The 21,010-nt window shown below is 27.7% G+C and overlaps 1 protein-coding gene across 2 annotated transcripts; it reads right to left on the minus strand.

The window, feature by feature from the left end:
* Positions 1 to 1,121: 1,121 nt before the first annotated feature.
* LOC101236588 (esterase OVCA2) lies at positions 1,122 to 19,309 on the minus strand. Of its 2 annotated transcripts, XM_065811075.1 has the most exons (10): positions 19,096 to 19,304; positions 17,016 to 17,038; positions 15,185 to 15,255; positions 10,211 to 10,255; positions 9,158 to 9,273; positions 9,006 to 9,018; positions 8,853 to 8,918; positions 8,622 to 8,762; positions 1,413 to 1,472; positions 1,122 to 1,295 (listed from the first exon to the last, which is right to left on the minus strand). In XM_065811075.1, the coding sequence occupies exons 1-10, from the start codon at positions 19,117 to 19,119 to the stop codon at positions 1,198 to 1,200; spliced, it is 657 nt and encodes a 218-aa protein (XP_065667147.1). In that variant the 5' UTR covers positions 19,120 to 19,304; the 3' UTR covers positions 1,122 to 1,197. The 2 variants fall into 2 exon arrangements, with proteins under 2 accessions (XP_065667147.1, XP_065667148.1); XM_065811076.1 differs by lacking the exon at positions 8,853 to 8,918 and having other exon boundaries at positions 19,096 to 19,309.
* Between the last annotated feature and the right edge of the window lie 1,701 nt (positions 19,310 to 21,010).

A 21,010-nucleotide genomic window follows, 5' to 3' on the forward strand; every position in this document is an offset into this window, starting at 1 on the left:
TTAAAAAAATTCCCGGGAATTTCTCGAAAAAAAAACGGGAACGGGAATTGACCAACGAGATTCCCGGGAATTACCGTTCCCGGAATTCACTTGAGGATCACTAATGTAAATACATTTTTACTTGTAAAAATATGTCTTGAAAATGCCTTGTGAAAACATGTCTTGGAGAAAAATCATCAAACAAAAGTTTGCTGAGCTTAAAAGTTACCATTTAAAGGCATTAATCCACGCTTAACTTAGAAGTTATAACTTAAAGACTAGAAATAAATGTACTGCTCCGCGTCCAGTTTTGTTTTTTATACTTATCAACTAACCGGTTTTTAATAAAACCCACTACAATGAATTAATTTTATACCTTGTTACTACAGAGGTAGCCAGAATATTATTTCACTTCTAAAAAGTCTATTTATTCCAGAAAATTTATAATAAGTAAAAGACTGGCTACTTCTGTAGTAAAATGGTCTAATCAATCAATCTTTACGGACACACAAAAACAATGATCCGAATATATTTTTTTTCTTTTCTTGGTTTTTAATTTACAAAATGCATCATTTATTTGATAATGTACAAAAAAATTTAGGAAATTTGGAAATTATCGTATGCAATATAAAGATTTAGTGAGAGCCTGGGTTTTTAGACCCCTGAAAATCCCGAATTTAATAAAAAAATTTTTTGCTACAAGTTAAAAAAAAAAATTTGTAACAAACATTTTATTAATTAATGCTAACTTGTTTCGGTTAGAAATTATTTAAAATATTTAAGCCGAAAATTTTTTGCAGAAAAGTAAAATTTTATTTCCGCTTCGCGATGCATAGTGAGGCGAAGGGAGGAACCAAAATAGTTTGGGTTTTGGCGTTCACGAGCAAAAACTAAACTGGGGCAATCAGACAGATAAAGATTAGTAAACTGTCAATAAAATTTTTTAGCTTGGATGATCACTTGAGCCTTCACATCATCTAAATATAAAACTGCGTATTATTATTCCAATATATAACTGTAAATTTTGAGCAGTCATGGCGAGCACTGACCAATATTTTCATTTTTCGATATGAAACCAGACATTTTTTTATAACAATATTTTTATGTCATGTAACTTTAATTTATAAATTTTTAAGACAGAATTTTTAATCATGAAAAAAGATTTTTTTTTTTCAAAACTATCGAAATTATTTCAAAAATACATGGGTATAATTGACTTTAAAATGTTTCTACTTCTGTAGTATGTTCTTTCATAAATGTCAGCAGAAAATTTTCGTAATCTTTTCTTTCTCTCGATGTTGCTGGTATGTAGTGACCTAAATAAAAAACATTGGAACGTACTAGTAAAAATTTAAAAAGCTGCATAAAAATAAATTTTAAAGTTTTAATTAAACATCTTACAAATTATTGATTACATAGAGCAATTAACTTACCCCCGGAATGTATAATAACAGAGAAAGTTTGAAAACAATTTTGAAGCTCTATGCTCATTTCTGAAATAAAATAAAATTTCTTTAAATGCCTTAACAGAATTTTAGAAAAAAAAGTAATTACGTTAAAAAGATGAGGTGGGTTCAGAAATAGTAAACTTCTTATAGCATTCACACCCATCATTCAAGCAAATGTGAATCTACTGTAAAAATGTTGTAACAAGTTATTCGCAAAATTTTGCATACAATATTTTTCAAATCTTTTTTTTTGGGTGTGTGATTCTTAAGTCGCGCCAAGAAGTCATTGCGGTCTTATCACAGAGCAGCACAGAGAATTTAACTAGAAGGTTCAATGTCGCTTATCTAGCCAGAGCCGGCATCGAACCTCAGACCTCTTGGTTCTGAGCCAGAACTCTAACCACTGCACAGTGGTTTGAAATAATCAAAAAGTGGCATTAATTCAAGATTTGCAAAAATCCGATATAAAAAGTTCTGATTATGCAAGATTGTTGCAAATTAGTCATATTTTCATGTTCTGAAAGAATTTTTTTTTTAGACCACTTGGCGCTTCCCTGCAGATGCTTAAAATTGCCATTTTTTAAAGAACAATTATTTATTGAAAAAGCAATAATTTCGAACTTTTATTTTACTTCTTAAACCGCGCCTGTGAACTTCCATATGTTATATATCAATCGGAAGAATACCAAACAGGCTTTCAGAGTTTATTGTAAAAGATTTTATAAAATTACATTTCATGCCTTAAAAACGCAAAGAAAAATAACTTTTTAGACTAGGAAGTAATAGCACGCTTGAATGTGACTTTTATTAAAATCTGTATGTTTCTGTAAAAATCTGAATACATATGGATACACTTCAACCCTTCTTTTAATCCAATATAGTTTTTGATGCCGCCCAGACCCGCCCAAGAACAACTATTTTCAATTTGAAAATGTTTTTACTTAAATTGATTTTTTTTTTACATAAAACATGACAGTCATTTTCAATGAAATTGCATAACATTGTCATAAAAAGATAAATTTGTGGTAACTTTAAGACCTACTATTAATATAACCTTAAATTAATATAACCTCAAAAGCTTCGGCAAGTTGAAAGAATTTACAAAAAAATATTTTGTCGATTTAAAATTGTGTAAATAAATAATAAAGTACAAATCGCCTTAAATGAAGTTAAAGAATAAAGATTTTATTCCTTTTGTGACTGATGCTGTTAATAAAATGTTGGAATGTTTAAAATTTTTGGAGAAGAATGGTATAAAAATTGAAAGTGCTCAAGAAAAAGAATTAGAAAAAAACATTATTAACATTACAAACCACGTACAAACAAAAAATGAAGGATGTTCAATACTTCAAGTATAAATCTCTTAGAAAGTTTTTTTTTTTTTTTTTTACATAAAATATGGCAGTCATTTTTATTCAGTGCTAAAAATGACACTCCAATTTTATTTTTTAGTATATTCCTTAACATACAAAATAAAATTATTAAAATTAGATTAAAAATATAATCAAGGAAATTGAATTTTTTTTAAAAATACTAAAGAGGTTTTCCCCAAGTAAGGGGACTTGCGGAATAAGAAAAAACAAGCAAAATAGAAGCACTGATATCATTTAATAATTATAGTTTCGAATTATTTTAAAAAGTAAATTTTGTAGTTATAGCTGAGTATTTAATCGCTATCGGATAAACTGCTATCGGCTTTTATATCAATGCAATCTAAATGTTGATAAACGTCGTTTAGTTCAGGTAAAACCTCTTCATTAACATCCTTACTTCTTGTGGAATTTTCAATCAGTAAAAGTTGCCATTTTTTAAAGAACAATTTAGTGAAAAAGCATTTTATTTTCATAATTTCGAACTTTTATTTTACTTCTTAAACCGCACTTGTGATCTTCCATATGTTATATATCAATCGGAAGAATACCAAACAGGCTTTCAGAGTTTATTGTAAAATATTTTATAAAATTACATTTCATGCCGTAAAAATGCAGAGAAAAATAACTTTTTAGACTAGGAAATAATAGCATGCTTGAAAGTTACTTTTATTAAAATCTGTATGTTTCTGTAAAAATCTGAATACATATGGATAAACTTCGACCCTTCTTTTAATCCAATATAGGTTTTGATGCCGCCCAGACATGCCCAAGAACAACTATTTTCAATTTTAAAATGTTTCTACTTGAATTGATTTTTTTTTTTACATAAAACATGACAGACATTTTCAATGAAATTGCATAATATTGTCATAAAAAGATAAATTTGTGGTAACTTTAAGACCTACTATTAATGTAACCTCAAAATACTTCCTTTAAATTAATATAACCTCAAAAGCTTCGGCAAGTTGAAAGAATTTACAAAAAAAAAAATTTTGTTGATTTAAAATTATGTAAATAAATAATAAAGTACAAATCGTCTTAAATGAAGTTAAAGAATAAAGATTTTATTTCTTTTGTGACTGATGCTGTTAATAAAATGTCGGAATGTTTAAAATTTTTGGAGAAGAAAAAGCGTATAAAAATTGAGGGTGCTCAAGAAAAAGAATTAAAAAAAAAATGTTAACATTACAAAAGTCGTCGCAAAAAAGAAACAAATGCGTGGTCAGGAATAGAGTGCGATCGCACGCCTTTGCTGTCCACGTCTGAGCTAAATAAAGCAGTGAATAGGCCGGGTGAATAAAAGTGAGCAATTGCTTTTACTCAATAAAAGGTCAGCTCAATAAAAACTTTAGCTATTTTGGTTAAGTTTTTAAACACGTAAGGCTGAACAATTACTTAACTTTGCAAGAATAAAAATTAGAGCAAAACTCCCGACGTTTTTATTTACGTAAAGCTGACCAATTACTGAGTAAAAGCAATTGCTCATTTTTATTCACCCGGCCTAATGTCTCATAAAACTTCTTATAACTTCTCAGACGTAGTTGCAAAAAGTAAGAAATAAAAGTAAAAATAGACCGTGCAAGTTCACACACAAGAATAAAATTTATTCTAAAAATATTAAAAGACCTGTATATTTTACTGTATATTAATTACTGTATTTTACTGTATACTGTATATTAAAAGACCTGTATATTACCTGTATATAACCTGTATATTTAATAGGCTGCAACAGACATAAATAATGATGATTGTAGATATTCAAATGCAGATAGTAAGTTGATAATGAGCGGTTATGAGTGACTGAAAAATGATCGATAAAAATAAAACAAAGCTATATCATAATGCTAAAAATATTTGTTTTAAAAAACTTAATCTAAACTTTTTAAGTTTAGAAACACTAATTTTTAAGTCAAATATTCAAAGCAAGAAGAAAAGCTTTTCAAAAATAAAGCTTTCGAATCATTTACATGCGTAAAAAAGAAAAGGAAGTACCTTACTAGAGAGGTAACAAGAATATATTTTTACTTATACAAAGTCGATTTGTAGCATAAAATGCATAAAAAAACTGGCTACCTTTGTAGTAAAATGGTTTAATTTATTAGTTAACACTGTTTAATTCATTAGTTTTTGCGGACTGAATTAAATAAGAAAAAAACTATTGTGGGTGTAAACTGTATAAAGAACCGACCGATTATTTTTTCAAAACCTGTGCTATTTATAGTTATAAAAAACAAAATAATACAATATATTAATATGTTTTAATGTTCAATAAAAAAAATCGGTTTACAACTCCGGTTTTGTAAGTACTTGATTTTTATTTAAATAAACACAAAAATAAATATGATTTTCTGTGTAAAAATTATTTCAAAATATTTAATGGTTCTCGGATTATTAATCTTTTCCCCTTTTTTTAGTAGGAGTGTGACACTCGGTGTTACAATGGGACAGAAGTTCAAGTTTGGAAGTTAGAACAGGGCGAACTAAATTATTTCTAGAAGAAACTGGAACAAAATGGGGTACTGGGGCAAAATGGTTTTTTACAAATAGACCTTGTTCTGAGTGTGGAAACAACTAAATAGTGATTGATTTTGAATATCATGTGACAAAATGCCACCGTCAGTTGCATTAGTTTAAAATTTTAGCAAAATTTGTCTTGACTAAGTAAATAGTGATAAAAATGAACTTCGATGTAATTTAACCGTGTCATTATATGATGCAGAATTTTATTATTTTATGTGATTTGCAGAAGCTCATATTGCATTTAACTAATATAGAACTGGGTATTAAAACTTTTGAATTTTGAAATGTGTGAACTTTTCTTAGAAGTGGCACTGTTTTAAGCAAGATATCACCAATGGGGAACAATGGGGTATAAAATGTGGGGTATAAAATGTGGGGCATAATGGGATATTCCCCATTTTACCCTAAGTGTCTTTAAATAAATTGTAGACTAATTATATATGACATTTTTATGAAAATAAAACAATTTTTCACCCTGAATACATTTGTATTATATATAATTTTTTTATAATGAATAAGATAACTGTAAAAATTTATACTAGAAAACTTTTTTTTCTAGTATACTTTATGGTACTTTTGTAATTTTTGGTAAAAATGTTCTATACAAATAATAATTATTTTTCAAGATAAATAATATGAGAAATTATAAACGAACACCAAATCGACAGGCATGTAGTAAAAGTGCCATGCAACAAACAATTCTCTCCATGATAAATGATAATCAAGGATGCTTCTGTCAGCCATCCATTTGTAAGCACCTGTCATCTGATGGTACCTACAATCCAAATATCTGCTTTTAGCAGCAATGCGGTAGTGGTGTAGTGGTAGAGCGCTCGCTTCATAAGCGAGAGGTTCCGAGTTCGATCCCCACCACGTCCCTGGTAGTACCGCGCTCAATTTGTTTCTCCGCGCAGCGGTCTTGTTCGTCAAGGTTCGTGTTTCGGAGTTATAGAGTTGAGAGAGGGTTATAACCACAATTAAGTAGCCTCCTCATCTGTAGTGGCCTTCTGGGCCTTGGGGAGGTGAATTAACAAAAAAACAAAAAAAAAAAAAAAAAATCTGAATGTTTCTAACGTTCATACAATTGCTTCTCCAAGCTAATCATCTGACTTTACTAGCATATTATCCACTTCTTCCGGCATTTTAACCACTTCTAACATTGATAAGCAAGAAGTTCCCAATTTTCGATACCCACCATGTCCCTGGTAGTACTGCACTTGGCTTGTTTCTCCGCGCAGCGGCCTTATTTATCAAGGTTCATGTTTCAGAGCTATAGAGTTGAGAGAGGATTGTAACCACAACTAAAGTAGTCTTCTCAGTCTGTACAGTCTCAACTGTAGGAAAACGGGTGCAAAAATCAGAGGAAGACACTTCCTGTATTTGCTATCAAGAAATTTAATCAACTAGTGTTGAAAGTTGGGTTTCTTGAAGCGATTGTCACAGCTGGACACATTACTTGTGTGATGGTTTAAAAGAAAAAGATAAAAAGCCAAATTTTACATGCGAACTTTGCCTAAACATTGATAAAAATGTCTACAACACATGTTATTGTTACATTGTATACTCCATTTTACCCCTAGATTGAGAATGAAATCTGAAGTAAGCAATTGGCAAGCACAATAATAAGGGAAACCTTTGCAATAGATTGTACATAAGGTTTCCTTGAGAGGTCATTAGTAAATTATAATCCGAGAACACACAAGGTAGAGGACTCAGTAAGAATGTTGCCATTCAACAATATATATAAACAATATTGCGATAATTGTTAGTCATAACTGAACTTTGTTTCACTTTGAAAAAGACCAGATTCAAAAACAAATGCTCTAGGCAATTAAAAAGTGATGAACTTTTGTGGAGACAGAACTACATCATAGTTACCTAGTAATTACCTAGTAGTTACCATCATAGTTGGTACGTAATAACTACATAGTTACATTGTAAGCAAATAGAGAAACCTTAAGTAACAACACAAGGAACACTTTAGGTAAAACTTTCAGAAAGATCATTATAGATAAGAAACAAGTACGAACCAAGGACTGAATCTTTTGATACCCCAGAAGTTGCTGGAAATAAAGAAGAGTTTTTTTTAACCGCAGTAATGGAGTTGCCATCAAAGGTAACTTTAACAAAAAAGATAATAATAAATAAAATAAAGTATGATTCAATAACTTGAAAACATTACCAGATTCACCATTTAGAGCAAGCATATGGAGAAGACCAGTATATCAGACTATATTGAAAGCCTTTGATATGTCAAGAAAATTAACCTTTGCTTCATGGCCTTTATAGAATGCATGATAAAATTATTCTGTTGTAACAGGTAACAAGTCAGCTTTAAAACAAGAGGATTGAAACCAGTATTGACCAGTTATAAGACTCAAAATGATTTTGGAGTTTTGTTAAACAAACGAAGTTTGTTGATTAAAGACTCAAAGACCTTGCTAAAAAAAAGACTTTGCTAGTAGTAGAGAGAAAACTGATTAGGCAATAGTTGGAGGGGTCAGAGTGTTCTCCAGAATTTTTAAAAATTGGAACCACAGAAGCTTTTTCCACCAACCACTTAAATACTTTAGAGAGTACTGAGGAGAATTCTAAAGAACACTCAAGAACACTTTTGTAAGACAATGACAGAAAACGAGTCACAAAGTTAACTTTAATCTAAAGTTTATCTGATTATAATATGGAAAAATACAAACATTTTGAACTTTAAAAATTCTAGTCAGCGGTACTAGAGCTGAGCCATTCAGTGTGATGAGCATTAAAGTCACCAATAAAAATAATATTGGCTGATGGTTAAGTTGAAGAGCTTGGTCAAGTTATTCAGAAACAACACAAAAGAAGAAAAGAAGAATAAAAACAAAGTGATTAAGTGAAGAGTTGTTAAACGGAAGCACATAAAAGAATGACTAGAGGGGGGTTTAAATCTAATTTCATAATAAATAGATGAACTGATACATGCTCAAGCCAAAATGATGACTATTGAAGTGTTTGCAAATCTAACAATAATATCAATCAACACTGAGATTCAAAGATGAAACAGTTGAATCTAAATAGTCTCACAAAGCTGGTCAAATTTGCAAGAGGTTTTTCCACAGGAGGACTGATGAAAAGTTACTGTAAGAACACTAATATTCTTTATATCTTTATGTAATATGCATGAGTAGAGAAAAAGCAAAATATCCATCCAAAAATAATGTAACACAGGTATGTAACATTTATGCCAGCCTAATATGGCATAACAAAAACATTTTTATTTAAACAAATTTATAATCAAATATTTTTTTATAAGTAAAATAAAAACCTTTTGGAATCACTTTATCTGAGTCACCATATATATGAAGTGAAGGACATGATATTTTTTTTGAATAATAACACTGGTGAGGTAATGAGCGAGATTTAAAACCAGCACACAGAATAGCAAATTTGATCTTGAATGGAAAACCTGAAATTAATAATCTCTTATAATATTTTCAAAAAATAAAAGACTCTAAACAAGACTTTTTTCTGCTTCTAATGGTCAAAACTTCCTTACCATCTTCTTCACTTAAAGCACATATATGTGTTGCCATAGTTGCACCCTGACTAAATCCCAAAATTCCTAGCATAACATTCAATATTAAAAAGGATTGCAGAAAAAAATAAAAACAATAATAATAGTTTTATTACCAACAATGTAGTTACTAACCATCAAATGAACCCTAGAAAAAAGCTTTTCTTTTAAATAAGAAACACTATATATTTATCTATAATCAAAAATTATAAACTTGAATATTCCGTAGGATAATTATAAATAATAATTATTAACTTTGAATGAATTTATAATATCCATTAACTCACATGTTCCTTAAATGCATTTATAATATGATCAACAGATATTTGGTGACCATTGTCAATATGAGAATTTTCTAAGGCATTAAACGACATGTCTTCTTTTGAAAACCACCAACCATATTCTAAAAAACAATGTTTAAAAATTCTACATTTTGTATTGCACGTCATAATAAATACAAACACATCAATTAAACACAAATCGACCAAAAAAGATTTAGCTGCACTTAAATACCTCATTTGCATTTGCATAAATTCAATAAACAAGTCAATTTGGTCAATTTAAGCTCAAAACTTATTTACTTATGTTTATTTATGAAATAAATAATGAATTGTGGTGACATTTGTGTGCATGTGTGTGTATGTATGTGACATTTGCATATGTGTGTGTGTTTCGGGGATCTTTTTAATAAATACTTTCTTGTAACTTGTGTAGTTAAAACTTGTGTAGTTAAAACTTGTGTAGTTAAAACTTGTGTAGTTATTCTGCCAAGCTGCTTTTTTTAAATTTATGTGTGTGCGCATGTGTGTATATATATATGTAAATATCTTTGCGCACTTAGCATTGCATGATACATAATACTTAAATAACCATTTGTGGAGGCCAGTACATATATGAATTAAGGGTTTGAATAGATAATAATAAACTCCTAAAATTCAAAAGATTATTTAAGTCAAACTAATTTTTCAGTCCCTTTAGGGTTTAATATTTAGGATTGAACTTCTATAAATCAAACACTCTTTTAATTCAAAGATATTTTAAGAACCCTTGGATTTGAATGAGTTCAACTGTATATACATTTAATAAAATTTTTTTGCCAATCTAAATTTATACTTTATTTTCACAAAAAGAAGAACAAAACAAGCTGCCCTAATTCAAATCCTCAGTTGAAGTAGCAGCAACTCCTTTCATGTTCTTCTTATATCAATTTATGTACTTAAGATCTCATAGCTTCCAAAGTCAATATCATGTTGTCAATCAAAGTGCACTTTTTTATTTGTATATATGCTTATAAATAAATTTTTCTGTCAAAATTAAACTAGTCTGCATTCTACACATACCTTCATCAATACTTGAGGGAATCTTATTCGGCGCTGTAATATAAACTAAATACAAAACAACATTATTAGAATTATTAAATTACTAAAATTGCCTTCAAAATAACAATACAAAGTTTTGTATATTTCTAACATCCAAAAATTGAACTAATGTTTTATTAAGTTATTTGATTAAAATTTGTTTGGTTTTTATTACTTTTTATGAAAATTTTTTAACTAGTATCTAACAGCTGTCTTGAAAATATTTTTAGAATAATTGTTGTAAAATATTTTACTGCTGTCATTTTTATGATTTTTTTTACCATTCTAATAAACCATTATTTTGTAAATCTGTTTTTAATTCTTTCCTTTATTTTCATCAATATCTGGTAAAGATAAACACAGATAAACCAATGCAAATGAACTCATTAAAAAAATATTTTATATATAGAAAGTTTGGGAGCATCCTTTTTATAATTAGTTATTTTGTAATATGAGGTCTTTTTTGGAAAGCATTAACCCTGATTTTCTTGAGCTTACAAAGAAGGAAATAAAAGCAGCAAAAGCAAAAAGGAAAAAAATTCTAAAGGTATAAGTATCTCTGATGCTAAGAAAAAAAAGACCAATCAAAAAACTTTTCTAAGCAGGACACAAAACAACTAGACAAGAACTTTTGTTTTATGATCTTTCTAACAAGAACAAATCTAGTTTTTCAATTCTTTAAAACTGAAACTTAAAAGAATATTTGGTATTGTGCTGATATAATGAATATCATAAAAGATACTCATACTTATAAATGATCAGATAAACAGCTAACTTTAAAAAACATTATATGTCATTTGACTGGCTTCACCAGAAATGTAGAACTGGCCCAAAAAGGAACAAAAATAAAAAAACAAAAGATCTGAAAAATTCTCCCACTAACTTCAAACACTTTGCTCATTTTTAAAATTTAATCAAAAGTTGAAGAGTATTTAAAATAATTTGTATAAATATTTTTTAAATTTAAAATTTAATGCCTGTGTTTCCACATTATCTATACCTATATAGATAATGTAGAAACACATTATGGAAGAGTTGAAACAACTTTTTACAAGCAGATGTATGTTAAAAGAACATCTAAAGTTTTCCATCCAAGATTTTTTTGAGCAAAAATCTAAAAAAAAAAATTAAATCCATTTTCTATTTGATATGTAAAAGTGAACATGATGTCATAAGTTTGGTAAAACAATAAACAATTAAAAAATAAACAATAAACACATAAAAAGTTTTCAAACTTTAAAATACTGGTAAACTTTTTCTATAAAGGCTTTTTTATATTTAAATAAAATGAGTGTATCTAACTTTTTTTTATATTTAAATAAAATGAGTGTATCTAACTTTTTTTTATATTTAAATAAAATGAGTGTATCTAACTTTTTTTATATTTAAATAAAATGAGTGTATCTAACTTTTTTTTATATTTAAATAAAATGAGTGTATCTAACTTTTTTTGTTAAATATATACATTAGGCAAAAGAAAAAACCTTTTTAAAATATCACTAATGATTTAAAATCACTTTTCTATTTTTTACGACTTTTAAGGAAAATTTGTCATTGGCTAACTAAGATTTGATAACTTATCTTGATGTTAGTTGAAATTTGATGTTTGGTAATTGAAATTTAATGCTTGGTAGTTGAAATTTGATGTTTGGTAGTTGAAATTTAATGTTTGGTAGTTGAAATTTGGAACACTTATAAATGTTGATAAATAGTTTTTAATGCATTTATATTTAAATGCTAAATGCAATAATTTTGTAAAATATGTATTTTTTAAAAATATTTATTTAAAATATGCATTAATTATGAGGATTTGATTTAAATTTCCATCCTTAATGCTAATGAAAATTAAAAGTTTATTTTCTATACCTCTACCTATGTTATCAAATATGTCTTTAAACTTGGCAGGTTTAGAAAAAGAAATTTCTAATTTAAAAAAAAAATTTTTTTACATTTAAAAACAATAACGCAAACTAAGATGTTTTATATGCCAAGCTATCAACTAATGAAATTTATAGAAACAACTGTTTTGACGAGACAAATTTTGAAGTAAAAAATTAACAAAGTTAAAAAGCTCTAGTCTAATTAACTTTATGCAAAGAATTGTTTCAGCAAGACTAACTTTGAAGTAAAAATTAAACAAAGTTATGAGAATTTATATTTTGGTGGATAATCAGAATAATATCAAGTTGTTAAATTCTCTTTTTATTAGAGTATATATTTGTCAATAAATACTATATATTTGTTTGTATTATATTATTGTAAAATCGAAATATGTTTTTGTTTATAATATGTATTTTTGTTTATACTATGTATTTTTGTATATACTGTTTTTTTTTTGTTATAACATGTATCCTACTGAGGGAAACTTTGATTGGTTGAGAAGACAGCTAATGAATTTAACTTTCCTTTTGTTAAGTAATCAACTAACAATTTCAATTACTGATTAAAAATTTTAATTTTGCTTATCCATTTAAGAAAAGAGTTTTATGTTACTTTACCAATTGATTTTAATATTTTTAACAGTATCGATTTAAAAATTTGCCTATAGTTCAAAATCAAAAAATATCAAAAATTGCATTAAAAAACATAAAAATTTTGAAAAAAAATAAAACTATAGAAAAACAAAGAGATTGATCTTTATGTTTCCAAAAAACATAAAGATCAAGAACTTTCTTTAAAGTTTTTAAACGCAAGCAATGCAAAGTTTTAGATATTGATTAAAATCAATTGCAGACTGAGTGAAAAGGACTAGGAAAAAAAAAAAAAAAATGGAGTTTCATGAGAAGGCTCTTTTTCAGACCCTTGATGATATGAAGGTTGAGCAATAAACTTACCATGGTAATAAATTTTTATGTAATTATTTAAAAAATTGTGTTAAGAAACCACAATAGACTTTGTAGCAATATTAATGTTGCAGCAATATTGATGTTGCAGCAATATTGGTGTAGTAGCAATATTGATATTGCAGCAATTAAGATTTTTGGGAGCATTTTTTATAAGTTCTATGCATTTTTTCCCAAGTGAAAGTTTCTTCCTGATGTAAAAATTCATGCTTGAAAATCAAACAAACAAAAAAAGGATGAATTCATTTTCAATGCACCACTAAACTGTTAAATTTCATAAAACTATTTGTTTAGTAAAAAGGAGTGTTTGCATAATAGCATAAATATAAACAATTGCATTCAATAAGAAAACAGAAGCAGAAGGTATGCCTTGCTCTAAATGCTTTAAATTGTACAGCAAAGCTGATAGGAAGTTTTAAGCTGCTAAGACAAGAAGGAGTGTTTTCTTGCTCTTTATTTTTACTTTTTGATTTCTTAACTCTCAACTTAATGCTTAGTACTTGCATCCTAGGGAGTGAATAGTTAAAAAAAATGATAATAAATATAAGAAATGTATACTTTTGGAAGTTTTTTTGCAATAAGTAACATTGAAATTAACAAAGTAATCATTAAAATTCAGATTAAGTTTATCATTCTGCGCATTAAATCAAACATCTATGCAATCAAAAATTTAAGGTTTAAATATTTAATTGAATGTTATAAGATGAAATGTACAGCGTCCCAAAAACCAGATATTGATGACACAAATGATATCCTTCTTGGAGTAGTTCATGCTGAAAGCTCCAAGGGAGTTGACCATGCAGAAGTAATCTTAAATCTCCTAGAGTATTACAAAATTGTTGATCAGATCTTCGCCATATGTTGTGACACCACTATTTCTAACACTGTAGTATTTATTGGCACTATTATCATTCTCACAAATATTCTCAACATCCCCCTTCTCTGGTTTCTCTGCAGGCGACACATGTTGGAATTTCACATCTTTCATTTTATGGAAGCTCTTACTGAAGAGAAAACAAAAGGGCCCAGGAGAACACTATATGTAAGACTGCAGAAAGCTTGATCAACCATCAAGGAAAAGGTGGATAAAATGGAGGAGATCATTTGGAATAAGCTACAGGTTGGATGAGCCCTGTGCAACATTGCAAGAGAGGCCTTAGAGATTTTGCAAAATCGATCACAAAAACATTGACCACAAAGACATTTAACAGGGGGGACTATAAGAGGCTCTGTGAACTAATTGTCTTTTATTTAGGAGGAGATATACCAGGATTTCATTTTTATCAACCTGAAGCCTTGCATAAAGTCGGGTATAGTTAAAGTATATTATCAAGAAATTTTATTTTATAGTGGAGAGTACATTTTCAATAAGGATAATTTATTAATTAAGGTTAATGGCATTTATTAAGTAAGGTTAATGACAGATGCTCTATACCTGCTGACCCTGAGGATGACTGAGATGGTAGCCCATGTAATGAATGAAGAAGAGAAGATGATAAAAATAGCAGCATTATTTGTTTCTATATGCTATTGACCTTGTTTCTTAAAAGCCTTTATAATGAACAAGTCAACTTCAAATGACTTGGTTGTCTTTAAGCCATAATTCAAAATAAGGGACTACTACCCAAAACGAGGACACACCCTACTTGTCAGAATGCAGGAAGGTGCTTGGTACTTAAAAGAACAGTTATACTAGCCCTAGCTGATGATGATGTTTATGGGAAGGTAAAGAAGAAGATGATGGAGATATTGATCAAGTGTGATGTACCCAAGCAGTTTCATACGGGGAAACCAAAGCTACCGGGTATTATAAGGTCAACAAAGCTTACGGAACTTTTAGCCAAAAAGAATGGGAAAAGCTTGAGGTATTTTTTTTTTGTGTGGACACCCTAATAAAAAGATTTATTGGTGTTTTAAATCTCTTTACAGAACAAAAATTATCACAAATAATTTTAAAGTTATATAAATTTTAGGGAAAACCCCTTATGTGACTAATTTCATTAAACAAGAAACTTTATGTTCACATTAAAACAGTTATGTATTTTTAATAAATTTTGACAAAAAAATGTCCATTTTTTTAAAGATAAAGTTATATATATAAAGAGAAACATACCAAAGTCGACATACTTTTTTAATAATTTTCGCAAAGAACCAGATTTTTCTCTAGAGGTTTTAGCACACTGTCTTAACAAATAAAAAGTTACTCATTATTAAGTAAATAATAACAAAAAGAACTATTTAATATCAAAATTAATAACTACTTTAAAATATTATATTTAATAAAATTCATTATTATAAACATTAATAATTATAATCAAACTTAATTCATATGCGTATATATTCTAATATAAAATGTGTATTTGTAAATAAATTGTATATAAATTGTAATTCTATAGTTATATAAATATACCTATATAAATTTGGTATATATTATATATATACCTATTTATCTGCAGAACTTAATTTATGACAAGCAACAACAAAATAACTTGGCTAATTTATGAAATGGTTATAAATCATGCTTACATTTTGAAAACTTTTGGTTCATTCATTCTAACATCTTTTCAGAAAATTTTAATAAATTATTATTGGGCAATTTCTTGAAAAATTAAAACACAAAACTACTTCATATATATAGAAATATATATGTATATATATATATATATATATATATATATATATATATATATATATATATATATATATATATATATATATATATATATATATATATATATATATATATATATATATATATATATATATATATGTATATATATATATATCTTTTTTAATAATTCACATCCCTAAAGCCAAGAAGACCACTACAGATGAGGAGGCTACTTGTGGTTATCACCCTCTCTCAACTCTATAACTCCGAAACACGAACCTTGACGAACAATATGACTGCATATATATATATGGCGCCCGCTGGATTTTTTGATTTTTTATATATGACACTTTCATGCAATATGCAAAGTCCAAACTTATATGTTCATGTCTATGCCAAAGAAGGATGCTTTACCAAAAATCAAGATTAAAAAAGGCTGGGAACAAAAATATCCCAAATCCTTTGACTTCCTCTGCCCAAACCTGAGGGCACTGATGAAGTAAAATTTTCAACTTTATTAACTTATAGTAAACTTAACTTCACCAACAGGTTTTAAGTAATAAAAAATATTAGTTTTTTATTTATATGGCTTTAAAAGTAGAGCCTTAATAAAAAAGACAAAAAATTGCCACAAATAAATTAAGTCTTTCCTTTATCAAACAACCATAACTTTAGAATGCTTAGAGATATAGGGTTGAAGTTTTCAGAGAATATGTTTTTCTATAAAATCTACAATGTAAATATCTAACTTTTCGTTGGGGCTGTCTATCATTTATCTCAACAAACTAGGAGTGGGGAGGAGGAAAGTCTAGACAAGTTGACGCCAACAATGTTATTTTTTTAAATAAATTTAATTACTTAAAAAAAGAAAAATTAGGCAGCATTTTCAGTTCTGTATTATGCATTCACTCAACTTTTAGTGTAATATAATATTAAAATAAAGATGTTGGAGGCTCTTTAAAAAATGAAAAACTTTGTAAATTGTGGCTTTTCTGCCTCAAAAGGTTGCTGACCCCTGGTTTTAAGCAATTTATTAAATGCATTTTTTGTTATACTAGACTCCATTAGAAATAATTGGCTTTCACTGTAAAACTGGATTAGGTCTGAAGTTAGTTTTAGACCTAATTTATTTTCTAAAGTGAGGAGGATTGGCACATTCACAGATTATGACTCTGAACTGTATATGAACAAGTTGTGACATGACAAGTTGTTGACAAGGGAAAGGGGGAGAAACAAATTGCCAAAAAATTGTTGACGCAATTAATGGACAGTTCCTTATATGATATGGAAATATCCAATAACAAATTAAGTTATTTTAAATAATTAAGTTTACCTGTATCCATGAATAACGAGAACCTAGAAAAAAAATAAACAAAAAGTACTCAAACATAACCTTTATTTACAATACAAAATTGAAAACAAAAGAGTGCCACTACAGCCAAGGAGCCTATTAATTTTTTTTTCTTCAAAATTTTATGACTAAAATACTATACAACCCTATACATTACAATACAAGGTACTAAACCATTCTGACACATCATACTAAATAGCGGTTTAAATGCTTAGAATACTCTAAACTGTCACATCCCACAGTGGGCTGACAAAATTCTTTTTTTTAAAAAATCATGAAATTTGTAATTTTATGCACAGCTAAAGTACACAGTAACGTTCGAAATTCTATGCACATGTGCATTCAATACAAATTGTACTGTTTACCTAATTTTTTTTTGTTTGTTTAATAATAGTATGAAAATTGGTGACATTCATGGACTTATACAATAAAATAAACTAATTCCTAATAATATATCATTCTTTTCATCAATATTAACTCTTCTAGTTTTTGTAGATATTAAATTAGAGGATTCTAGGTCCAAAAACTTTATAAAAGTATATCATAAAAAGTGGATAGTTGTAAACAATAATAATACTCATTTTGAGTAAAGTAATTAAAATTGGCAAGCTCAAGATTTTCAATATACCTACAGTATGTAAAATGCTACATCATCAGTTAATGAGTTAAACACCTGTATTGCTCTATTGAAAAAGCTTGTAACAGAACAAAAAAAGCTAATAATGTTATTAGTAGTTTATTTTCTCCCAAATTACTTCTGCAACAAAATTAAAATTAAGAAATAAGTTTAAGTACAGGGCTGGCAAAAAATTGCTGAAATTTGAAATAAAAACCTTATTGAAGCTGTAAAAAAACATTCACCCAATAAAGCTTTAGGAATAATTATTAATAGAGATATATGAAAATCAATATACCAGCTTCTAAGAAAAGGTGCTGAATAAAAAAAACTCCCACATATATCTAAAAATATTCATATTAATGACTATTCAGTATACATATCGCTAAAAGATCTTTTAAAACACACTCTTTAAAGTCTGTGTGAAGTACAAGCTCCTGTGCTAATCAAAATGCTTAAGGAACTAATTAAACTGATGTTTAAATGCAAGGCTGGATTTGATGGTGCTGCAGGACATAATATTTACAAACAGGTAAGTCAAAATCAAAACAGTAAACAAACTCTAATAAATGAATAGTGCTTGTTTATTATTTGTATAGTACTATTGGAACTCAGTGGAATTTATAATAGTAAAAACGTTGTAATATTATTCATCCAGAATGTGTGACCAATAGAATAAAAATTAAAACAATACATCAATATATAGAGAGATGATAAATAACCTACAGACTTGTTTAAAATGTTATGGACATATCATAATTAGATAACAAAGTTTTAAATCTAGTAAAAAAATTTCATTTTTTATTAAGCAATTAATAAAGTAATTAGCATTCTTATTTTGAAAGTTTATTCCATCATTTTTTTAAAAGTTTATTCCACCAGATGAGGTGTAATGACGCTGAGTTGCTATATTAGTGTTGATCACTGAGATATTTTTGACACCAGTATAAACATAGAAGAGTTCGTTATTCAGTTTCACGATTTTAAGAAGTTAAAAGATTTGAAATTAAAAAACTATAAATCCACGTTTTTAAAGATTTATAAAGTTAAATAATTTTTATTATTAGCAACTATTTCACTAAAATTTATAATAAAGTTAATTTAATATTATTATCTTATTTATACAAAGTGATTGTTTGGACATTTAAAGAGCTTAAGTAAAAATGTCTAATTTTCGGGCCACTGTACATCGGTTTAGAACGCTGTCTGCCTTGCAGATTTATAAATAATAAATTATTGATCAATCTGCAACCATTGTGATGTTTTATAGAATCAGAATAATTAATATTTATTCTATAAAAAATTGGCAATGCCACTGATGATATAAAATTACATGAATGATCAACTAGTATATTACTTAGCTATTGAAATCATGCCTATGAAAAATTTCTAATAAAAATTTCAAACATCAACGGTTTTATTACAATTTTGTTCAAATGAAATTACCTTTAATTTGCCCTTCGATTCCATACTATTAAAATTACATAAAATAATTTGTTATTGTTATTTAAGGTCAATCTTCCGTTCCGACGGTGTCCTACACGTCCGCGAACATTTTCATTTTCAACCAATGTTATCACTACACCTTTTCAAGATGTAATCGAGAACTTGAAAGTTGTAATTAAGAAAGATGTAATTGAGAAATACAACATGTAATTTAGAAGTCGCAATATGTAATTAAGAAACACAACATGTAATTAAGAAATTTTAAAATGTAGTTGAGAAACCCAACATGTAAATAAGAAATCGCAATATGTAATTTGAAAAATAAAAGTTGTAATTTAAGAAATCGTAATATGTAAATGAGAATACATTATTTGTAATTGCGAATTCAATGTAAGCTTAAAGGTCATTATAAAAGATCTTCTTGGACATGCATTTTAATAAGTTAATAATATCAAATTTAGCATTTGTATGCACCAGCAATACGGTAATACAGTAATGAAATTGAAAGATCGTTGTGTTAAATGTCAATACACTATGAATAGAAAGTCATACGACCACGCATTACGCAACGATTTTAAATATGGAAGACGTCCAAGTTAGTGCTTAACTGATTATTGCAATGATTTTTAATGACGTTTAAATTCAAATTTTAAATTTTTATGTAAATAAATTATTTGTGTTTTATTCATTACTCATCTGAAATCAATTAAATTTTTCACAAACAAAAATAAAAGAAAGTTTTAATTGGCACCCAATTGGATTTTTCCAGTTACCGTCTAAACCTCAAATGCCTTTTTCATGACTTTTTTTTTATTTTATTGATATTATACTATTAATTCCAGCCTTAAATTACAAAGTATATTAGGACTACAAAATTCAAAATACAAAGAACTTTGTATTCTTTATATTTTTCTCAATTACAACTTTTATCCTCTCAATTACATCTTACGATTTCTTATTTACAACTTTCATATTCTAAATTACATCTTACGTTTCTTAATTACATCTTTCATGTTCTAAATTACATCTTACGTTTCATAATTACAACTTTCATCTTCTCAATTACATCTCGAAACGGTGTAGATGTCTAACTTTGATCCGAAAAGTGAAGCCGCTTTTTGTCCTTTTTACAAATGGCGGATTAAATTTGTAAACAAATATTATTAACTATTCTTTTCTTAAATGAAGTAAATATATTTTTAATTTAAATACAATTTATGTAAAAGTGTTAAGTGGAAATTAGAATACTTGTATAATAATAATTCATGATTCCTTATTTTCTTTTCGATTAAAAAGGGATTAACGTTTTGAATAGAAAAGTAAAACGACAGCCGCTTATGAAGCATTTTTATGAATTAAAATACTTTTTAATTAACATAGGCTCATAAAGAAATTTTTATAAGTATTTTATAATTATTAAAACTTGTTTTTGAATTATCTTTAATTTATTGGTAGCTTTTGACTTGCATTTTTAATTTTTATTCCACACTTCGGCTTTAGTTTTTGCCCTTTTTACAAATGGCGGACTATTGTTATAAACAAAAAAAAAGCGGCTTCATTTTTTGTCCAATATTATATCATTGTTTGCAATATAGTTAACTATTAACAATGTTGTAAATAAATAGATAAATTTATTTTATTAATCTAAAAGTCTATTAACAATAGACATAAAATGATCACATTGGAATGATTCAGGATTAGCTAAACATAATAACAACAAAAAGAAGACGATTTGTATGGGGGTGACGTATCTGTTTTTTGCCGAATAAAACCAAAAAAAAATTTTCCAACTAACTTATCAAAAAAAAAAAAAATATAGGCCCCTATAGTGAATTTATTATTTTCACAAACACAAACAAGGTTTCTGAAAGAAAATCGTACCGATCTTACCAACAGAACCTTTTACAAGCGTGTA

The sequence above is a fragment of the Hydra vulgaris genome, chromosome 11 (genome assembly GCF_038396675.1).
Source record: "Hydra vulgaris chromosome 11, alternate assembly HydraT2T_AEP".
Classification (NCBI taxonomy): Eukaryota; Metazoa; Cnidaria; class Hydrozoa; order Anthoathecata; family Hydridae; genus Hydra; species Hydra vulgaris.

Excerpts from the sequence above, each read along its gene's own strand:
- LOC101236588 (XM_065811075.1), bottom strand. The coding sequence starts at position 19,119 with ATGGAATCGAAGGGCAAATTAAAG. Across the intron at positions 17,039-19,095 it reads AATCGAAGGGCAAATTAAAG|GTTCTCGTTATTCATGGATA; the intron begins GTAATTTCATTT and ends TTTTTTTTCTAG. Across the intron at positions 1,473-8,621 it reads AGATAAAGTGATTCCAAAAG|AAATGAGCATAGAGCTTCAA; the intron begins GTTTTTATTTTA and ends ATTTTATTTCAG.